At 42.4% G+C, this 9,782-nt stretch overlaps 1 protein-coding gene across 1 annotated transcript; it reads left to right on the forward strand.

Annotated features, from left to right (window-relative positions):
- Positions 1-3,043: 3,043 nt before the first annotated feature.
- LOC147450760 (uncharacterized) lies at positions 3,044-4,357 on the forward strand. The gene is made up of 4 exons (XM_086520801.1): positions 3,044-3,199; positions 3,477-3,505; positions 3,605-3,650; positions 4,014-4,357. The coding sequence occupies exons 1-4, from the start codon at positions 3,133-3,135 to the stop codon at positions 4,196-4,198; spliced, it is 327 nt and encodes a 108-aa protein (XP_086376927.1). The 5' UTR covers positions 3,044-3,132; the 3' UTR covers positions 4,199-4,357.
- Positions 4,358-9,782: the final 5,425 nt, after the last annotated feature.

Genomic DNA, 9,782 nt, shown 5'->3' on the forward strand with positions numbered 1-9,782 from the left:
ACAGCATGCCTAAAGTGCTTCTGGTTTCTAGGCAAAAAAATTGAAGCATTTGCCATTATTTACACTAAAACTTGTGAAACTTTTCTTGTTTTCTTAGAGGCAAGCTCAAAATCTGTTAGCATTTTATAATTTTACCTAGTTAAAACTACACTAACCCTGGTTTTTTGTGAATACTTCCCACAAAAGCAAATTTTCATACAGACGACCTTTTGGCTAAAGTTTGGAGAATTAATAGTCAGCACGTGTCGAGCATTGAAGTTGAAATGATGTTGTCGAGTTTCTTAAAAAAAAAAAAAAAAACATAAGCGCGGTGAATTTGTATTAGAAGAGCAAAAAATTACAGAGAGTCATTACGACCGGGATACATATGAGGGGTCCGGGATACAAAAAGATCCATACATCATGAATCATAAGCATAAGCCTTTTACATTCCAACACATTTATCAATCTCAGATTGAAGCCTTTCCAAATAGTAGTATCCTTCATTGATTCTGTCCTCAAGCTGGGCTAATTCTATGTCAATTTCATTTTCCGAATCATCCCTGGTATAGACGTTGTCGTCGAGGTCGCTTCCTCCCGCTCCCCAAGCGTGCACACGGTCGTAGAAGTAACTTGGACTTGGACTTGGAGTCTGGTAAGAAACTTCGAACATTTTACAGTTCCTCTGCCGCCAGATAAGCCAAAGAAACTCTGCTCTAGCTTTGTTCCAAAAAACAGAAAGCAATCCTGCATAGTCTCCTAACAGAAACTGAACCCAAGAGGGGGAGAAACCCAAAGATCTGATCAGGGGGGCCAGAATTTGACTGTTTACGGGACAAGATAAGCACAAATGGCAGGTGTCCTCCATCGCTCCATTACAGCTGCAACATGTGCCAGCTGGCTTGGAAAGCTTTTTTGCCAGTCCATAAAGCCTTATGAAGAATTAGCCAGAGCAGTACATATTTTTTAGGTTCAATAGAAGCCGACCAAATGTTCACAAATTTAAATTCCCATTGTTTCCTAGAATAATTGACCCTCCAGTGTTTGTTGAGGATAGCCGGAATGGACGAGGCCGAAGGGTTGGTGACCAACACAGGGTTATGGAGGTTGTTTCTACCCTTCCAAGTGAAGGCCCTGAGATCTAAAGCCGAGAGATTGTGCAGGGTCCAGATGAGATCAGGGGAGAACGATCTAATCCTGGATCGTATGAGCTGAAGATCCCAAGGGCAAATCCTGAAGCTGAGGAAGATCTTGATGTCTGACATCCAATCTTTGGTGTCAGGGTCCTAGAGTTGTAGCCCACATTTTAACCCTTTTTTGTGTAGTATAAGAGCTCTCCTCTAGAAGGGGGGGTGACCGGGGGAACATCAAAGGAAGGCCACCAGATGGAGTCATTTGGGGGCACCGAATACTCGAACTTAGAGAGGGTGTTGAATTGGATGTTAAGTCGGTGTCTATTCCAGGCCTGAAAATTGGACCTTAACAGGTCGGAACCTAGTGCAACAGTAGTTTGCTTACCAAAAAAAATGGTAGAGAGAGGAAGGCAAGAACATCCTCGATGGTCAGCAAGATAGAATCTGGATAGCTTTCTGAACAGAAGTTTGGTCCATTCCTCTTCAGGTTGATAAAGGGCAGAGGTTACCAGTTTGATAGCCATTTTATCAGCAATGAGGTTGAGATTTTGGATCCCCAATCCACCAGAGGCTTTAGGCGGAGTGCAAGTATCCAATCAATTTATAGCAATAGAGTTAAGCCTTGCCCCCACCCTGCCAATTGCTTAGCTCTCTCTATCCCCTCGCTTCTAAGAGAGAGATTGCAGGGACTCTAGTCTCTGTCCATGCACTGAGAGAGAGAGAGAGAGAGAGAGAGAGAGAGAGAGAGAGAGAGAGAGAGAGAGAGAGAGAGAGAGATATGGGTGAAGGGTCACACCAGGGCTAAAAAGTACATTTTTTCCTAATCAATCAAAATAAGGAGAAACTTGAAATTCTCTCGGTTTTTAGGTTAAAATTTGAAGCTTTTGCCGGTGATTAGACTAAAAGTAGTGAAAATTTGCCGGTTTTCTTAAAGGCAAGCTCAAAATCTAACGAGGATTTTATAATTTCAACTAGTTAAAATACACTAGACCCCAGTTTTTTTCTAACACTGGGTCACACACATGTCCATTGCCCACAGAGCAAGCAACCAAAACCTTCAACCAAGGCAAGATATTATATGCAAGCTATCAATCTAGCATTGAGAGAGAGAGAGAGAGAGAGAGAGAGAGAGAGAGAGAGAGAGCCTAATACCCACTACCTAGTCCCTAGAGAGTAGTCAAACCTCTCCAAAATCCTAGCTTTGCTTTGCTTTGCTTTCGTTCAAGGCTTCTATGGCGTGAAAAAACCAACAATATATAAGAACCAATGCTCACCAAATTCTTTTTAAGTTACCAATGAAAAAAGGAGAGCAAGAAATCTCTCGTTTTTGAGTGAAAATTTTAGGAATGTTGCCAGTTTTTTGACTAAAATTGTCCAAATTATACCGTTTTCCATCAAGGTAATCCTCCGAACTAGCAGGGAATTTTTAAGTTTTGTCCTTTAAAAATACACTAGAAACCGGTTTTTGGTGAACTTTTCTAGTTTTGGAAAGGAAAGGTGCACGTTTTATTTTTGTTTTAGCAGAGCACCGATGAGGGCTAGATCCTCGGACAACGTTCACTTCAAAAAAAGGGCAAAAAACCAATCATCATTGTTAAACTTGACTTAACAACCTGCTTGGCAAAATGTTTGTTGAAAATGACATCTTTCAAAAGAATTATATAGGGAATTTAGACTTTGTCTTTTTTCCGATTGGCTAAAAAATGTGCTCTTGGTGAGTAATGGGGTAGGACAAGTAAGCGCTCCAATAAGGGATGTGGCCCAATGGGTCACGTTTTTGACCAAGCAAGGCAATGAGGCATGCGCCAAATTCCAATGTGTGTGAAAAAGGCCTTTTAAAGTCAAGCCCGAAGGAAATGTGGAATTGTGTTGGCATTATCTCTTTGGGGGGAGGGAGAGAGAGAGAGAGAGAGAGAGAGAGACGCCTATATAATTACTCCAAACACTCATCCGTCCTCTCTACACTCACATACCTACACATTTATACCTTTTCTCTCTACACTCACATACACGAAGAAAAATGGCAAAGGCTGCAGGAGTAATTAGCTTCTTGGTATTGGCTCTTGTTGCCACCTCTTTTCTTCAAGGTATGTGATGACCCTATCATCCCTTCCATTTTTTTGCTTTGATCCTTAACGTCATATAATCATGCGTAATTTTCTGTAGTCTGTGTAATATTGTGAATTATCAATCCTTTTAATCAACATTTTCAGCTCACACTAGCCAACTATACTTCTGTACTCATAGGTTTGGAGTTCAAGACTTGTCGGATAGGCCTTTGAGTTCTCATGCCATTAGATATTTATCTTCTTTGTGTGTGTGTGTGTGTGTGTGTGTGTGTGTGTGTGTGTGTGTGTGAAACAGGTCCCATAGCTTATGCGGGGCGGGAATCTGTGAGTACATCAAGCCTTCGTAATTTCATTTTGAATTTTATAGACTTTTGGAGGAGAGCTGGTGTGTGCTTGCATTTGTTCTTATAAATGTGCTTGCAGGGCGGAATGAGAAGAATGCTGCAAGTTGATGGAATTATTTCTACACGTAACCTCTCTCTCTCTCTCTCTCTCTCTCTCTCTCTCTCTCTCTCTCCACAACCAACAAGCACATGCATGCACACCCACACTCGTAGTGTGCTTGTTATCACAACGCAATAAAATGAATGCGAGAAACTTCTAAGTTCAAACAAATGGAGCAGTACCGTACAACACCCACCCACACGCACACATGTTATGCACACGTAGATGGGGAGAGAGAGAGAGAGAGAGAGAGAGAGAGAGCACTACTTTTGTTCACTAATAGAGTTTTTCTATGATATTTGGAGCACTTGTGCTCTACCTGCAACCTCTAGTTGCAAAGTTATTATAAGAATATTCATGCTCACAAAAAAAATGGTTTCATCAACAGCTTGCAATGGTGCAACTTGCACAGGAGAGTTTTACAACACAGAATACGTGACATGCGACTCGAACCCGGGAGAAACATTACCTGCCTATTCCAATTGCTGTGTCTTGCAAAGTTGCCAACCTAATACGTCAGGTTGCACTCTTCACCTCCAAGAGGATCAAGGCACTGTTGCTTGCACCTTCTAAATCGAAGACCTATCTCCTTAGAAGTACTATACATCGATAATTGTCAATAATAACTCTTGTGAGTCATGACTATGGTGATTTAGTTGGAGCTGATAACATTATCATGATTATGGGGATCCAGTTGTAATTAAGAAATAACAAATCAAAATATTTGTAATTGATTAGTCCCTCTCATTCATATCAACTTAGTGTGTCTCTCTCTCTCTCTCTCTCTCTCTCTCTCTCTCTCTCTCTCTCTCTCTCTCACACACACACACACACACACACACACACACACACACACACACGTGGTAGATTGGTAAGAATAACAGTTTTTGAGTTCAAAACTCATTTTTGAGGTCTTTAGATTGTTCCTCAAACATCTTTTCTTCTCTCTCTCTCTCTCTCTCTCTCTCTCAAACACACACACACATCTTTGTTGAGGTCCCTTGGGATTGTTCCTCTCTCTCTCTCTCTCTCTCTCTCTCTCATTCATGTGTGACACAATGGTCATGCCAATGAAATCTAACTCATTGTCCCACATGGAAGTCATATTCACCACTTCTTACATCGACTTTCTCTATCCTATGTGGTGCATCCAAGAATCTGACCGTCGATAATTGTCCCATGAACTCCATTCTACCAACATTAGACTCTCTCTCTCTCTCTCTCTCTCTCTCTCCCCCCCCCCCCCCCCCCCCCCCCCCCCCCCCCCCCCCCCCCCCGCGTACTTATAGACCATTGTCCACATAGCTAGTCATGCATATTCTCTCTCTCTCTCACTCTCTCACTCTCTCTCTCTCTCTCTCTCACACACACACACACACACAAACCCTTTGGAGGCACACCTGATAAACTGAGAGCCAAAGGGAGTCTTCTCGATCTCTTGCCTCTAATAGACTGTCAAACTACACTCAAACCAAATTGCACAAAATGAGCAAGTAGCAACTTAAGAGTACGTTAGCAATTACTTTATCAGGTAAAAACAAGCCTATATAATAATCAAGGTAAGGACTCCAAAAGTACTACGTTCTCTTTTGAGATGCTTACATTGTCTTTGGTTAGAAGGTAGGTGTCATGGATGGATTGTGAGACCAACGGGTAGACATACATGCAAATAACCTCCCAACCATCCTATATATAGGCCCTTGGCCCTCTTCTATATATAGACCCCTTTACTACATATGTGTCCGGCACATTGCCCGAGCCGTGCCCGTCTAGTCCTACCCTTGGCATGACATTACTTCCCCCTTGGAGAAACGTTTTCGTCCTCAAAAACACAAGTGGTGGTATCTGCATAAGAACACTAATGTTTTCCACCGTGGCATCCCTCATGGATCCAACGGTTCGTTGAATCGGAACCCGGTTCAGTGGGAGGTTCAATGAAATCAAGAGTAACATCTTGATTTTCCACATTGTTGTCCGTGTGCAACCGTCTTGGTTAACCAACCGATAATCAAAAGAGCGTGAAGACTCCATTTAGAACTCACTTGAGAATGCTAAACGAGTTATCACAACTAAGAGGTGTCGAACTACATACCCAGGTTTCAGACTTTCTGAAGGTACTGGAATGTGCAATACAACCTCGGCTCATCTTTCCATGAAAGTACTATGTTGACATACTCATCAGCAGTAACCAAGTCCTTGACTTGCTGTGGTTTCTTGCCAGTAACCAACCTCATCAAAACTGATAATTAAGGTTGATAACTTGAGAATAGCAGGCAGAGACTAAAACTAGCCGTAACATGCCTTTCATCATATGAAGCAAACTCCGAACTAGAAAGGTAACCGATCCAGTTGTTTCACTTCTTGCTAACATATGCACTTAGCATATGCACTTCTTGCTAACATATGCACATATGAAAGTACTATGTTGACATACTCATCAGCAGTAACCAAGTCCTTGACTTGCTGTGGTTTCTTGCCAGTAACCAACCTCATCAAAACTGATAATTAAGGTTGATAACTTGAGAATAGCAGGCAGAGACTAAAACTAGCCGTAACATGCCTTTCATCATATGAAGCAAACTCCGAACTAGAAAGGTAACCGATCCAGTTGTTTCACTTCTTGCTAACATATGCACTTAGCATATCCTTTAACGTGATTTAATGTATGCACTTTGCATATCATTTAGTACTAAATAGAATGCTTGTAAACTGCCCATCCTACGCGGGATGAATAGCAGCAGTAAGAGTGAGGTGCTTTCCCCCTACCACTTACAGACAGTCGCCCACGACCGACGACAACTATGAGTCAATCATTGAGTATCCAGCCATATACTCAATATGGAATGGAGACAACCAACTAGGTTGAAAGGAGATTGGAGTTTCAAGCAGCCAATCACAAACACCCATACTCAACCATCACCTTGTATGGCAAGGTGTAAACTCATACTAAATCTGCAAAAGAGATTGCACGGGCAGTGCAAAAGGGTGCAGAAGAATAAAGTCCATGAATTTGCTGTGCAAAAGGGTGCAGAAGAATAAATTCCATGAATTTGTAGTGCAAAAGGGTGCAAAAGAATAAAGTCCATGAATTTGCATGCCGCTCCGAATAAATTTGTGTTAAACACTAGGGCCCATAACACCTAGTGTGCATGCATTTAACACAAACATATCCGAACAGCAATTTCATGACGAGACTTTCCACGATACGTACGTGAAAGTCTTGCAATAAAGTTGGACCATAACAGAATCTGACAACCCGGTCACACCTAGGTACCAACCATGAGACATTCTCATGAACGTAGCATACTTTGCTATATGTAGAAACGACCCTCTGTTAAAGTGGTTTCACAACACTTGTAATCACAACAAGTCTATACTTAGTACCCGACAATTTTTGGCCACTAAAACTGTACCTGATAATGTGTGCATCAAATGGTCTAATAAACGGATGCAACCAGCACCTAGGGACTTCGTCGCGACACATCATGAGGAATTAGGCGCCAGTGTCAGTCCCAAAGACTCATATTCTCCACATGTGGAATATGTTTCAAGTAAGGATGTCAGGGAAAGTGACATCCATCAAGTACGAGCTGTACTTGTGTGTGGAGGTAACTAAAAACACTTTGCAACAAGAGTGAGAGGGACCCTCATTATCATGCTCCACACTGGCTAAATTGAACTCCTTGAGTTCCTAGACCATGTTTTATCCCACGTGACAACATGTGCCAAATCGAACCCTACAACTAGGTTCATAAAAACATAATGTATAGTGGACACTACGGTCCAAAATACTTTGTTCCAACATGCCCTTGGCATGGCTTTGAAATATTCAAGCGTATTTATATGACGTGCACTGGAAATCGTGGGTGTTGCCTGCACAATCCAACCCCTTTGGTTAACATCTATGTAATCAAACCCCTTGGTAAGACCCTCTGTAGAAACTACTCAACTAGCAGGTAACGGTTATCAACATAGTCAACCTTATACATAATGATTGGAATTAACCAAAAAAGTTGAATTTGTCCACTACCGCGTGGTAGATTGAGAAATTCGTTCCTTGAAAGGCTAAATCGGAGAGATTAAACTGTGATCCTCAATGCCTAATGGGTGATGTAGCAGTCACCCGCCGGGTTGTACCCCAAAACAATATGTTCATAGACACTTCGTAGTGCTATAGAGAGAACAGGGAATCCACACAAGTGGACTACCTAGCTCTGGTGGACAGCCAAGCTGTCGCAATTGATTGCTGCATCTATCCTTCCTTGTAGAGATCAGCGGAGGTGAGTTGAAGATTATAAAAAACTCAACTTGAGTGTCGCACTGAAAACATGTAGTGCAAAAATGACACCCTAAACATCTGTAATGACAAGACTCTTGCTTGTCCATTAACGTTGATGTGTACTCCCCTGGGTAGATCTGTTCAATCTGGAGAACAATCACCCAAAGAATTCCAATAGTTGGGTCTTACCCTTGGCCTAACAGTGACTCTTAGTCTGTGTGGCTCATAGCCCTTGTGTTGTTGAAGACGAATTGGAGTAGCATCTTAGCCACGTGTTAGCTGAGAGTTAGAGCACCTTGGCTCAGGCTCACTCATGAGCAAAATACATATCAAAAGCTTCTTAGAAGATTTTCATTTTTCCCTGAAAGAGAGAGAGAATGAGAGAAGAAGAGCATGCTGGGCTGAGGAACTTTCCTTAAGTTTTTAGAGTGTGTGCCCAAGCTATGTGCTCTTACGCATCTTATGCCTAACTCGTTCATTGAGAGAGATAACAAAAAAACACAAAACTCATCCTGACTCACCTACCTTGTAGGGGTCATGATTGTATGATGACAACTTAGCATTGGCACTTTGCCCGTGAAATAAGTCCTAGATTTAGGTTCCTTTTAGTGTTGTTGTGTGTTGATAGCAACCAACAATCATGTGCAACAATCCATCACTTAGTCCGTCCTTGACAGAGTGGCGAGTGTGATAGAGGAAGTGTAATCCATGAAGTGGTGGAGTTCATGCCAGCTGATTAGCATGACTTGCATGCAATAGTGTAAGCCCTTGGCTACTAAAACGGTCTCAAGCGTGAGAGCCAAAACATAAGTGACTTGCACGGTTTGTACTAGTAGTGGTACATGACAATGGGATGGTGCCACATCAAAAATGTGAGAAAAAATTCCCATTTTACCAGTTCCCCAAACTTGTGTGCCAATGCTCTTGATTCCCAGTCAATGGGCAGTATCACGGCACAAGGAAGAAGCCTTGCTTCGTGTAAAACTGCCGTGTAAAGCTACCAAAGCACTTTGCTTTGCACAACGACAGTAGTTGCCAAGTAAAATATAAACATGGAAAAAAGAAAATAAAAACAAGAAAAACATAAACTTGGCTAACTTGATCGGCCGACTGCCACGAGTTGTCATGAAAGATGGAAGAAAAAACTCCTTCCAAACTGGCTCATAGCCATATGTGCTTTGCGAGAGAGAGTTATTGCATATGCATAGACGCCCTTGTGTATCCCATACACCCGTCTGGTACGGAATGAAATAACCTGCAAACACATTGCCTAATCCTTCCCAAGTGTGTATGCTCATAGCATATGCCGAACGTGGGCAGTTTCACTGCAAGATGCGTAAATTGAAGCCTTGCTGGTAGCCAACTGAGGCAGTTGTTGACATACAGATATCAGGACAAAAAGAGTCGACCTTGTCGAGCAAGTTCAACTGAAATCATCTAGTAATGTGTGGCAAACGTCCTCTGTCTACTTCTAGAAACAATGACAAGGAGTCGGCCATGCCGAGAAACATGCCCCCACAAATTGAAGCCTTGCTTCACAGACCAGCTGTTGGGCTCATAGCCAACGTATGCTCCTTCAATGATATAAGTGGAATTGCTAATACCGTTGCGTGGTAAGTATTCGTCGCCGCCTGCTAGAAGCGGTGACAAGGAGCCAGCCCTACGGAGCACCTTGGCTCCCTTCTTGTCAGCGAGCAATAGGTTGTGCCAATCTCCTTGAGATTCTAGACCGTGGCGTCGCCATAGCAAGCAATCACATGCGAATCCAAAATGTAAAACAACTACATACCTCATGAATTGCGTGACGAATTTGCCAATATATGTCATGTCGTGGAGCCGTGCTTCCATGGCATCATAACATACACGCACCATGTGGTC

Source organism: Adiantum capillus-veneris, chromosome 9, assembly GCF_014529385.1.
Source record: "Adiantum capillus-veneris isolate H3 chromosome 9, ASM1452938v2, whole genome shotgun sequence".
Classification (NCBI taxonomy): domain Eukaryota; kingdom Viridiplantae; phylum Streptophyta; class Polypodiopsida; order Polypodiales; family Pteridaceae; genus Adiantum; species Adiantum capillus-veneris.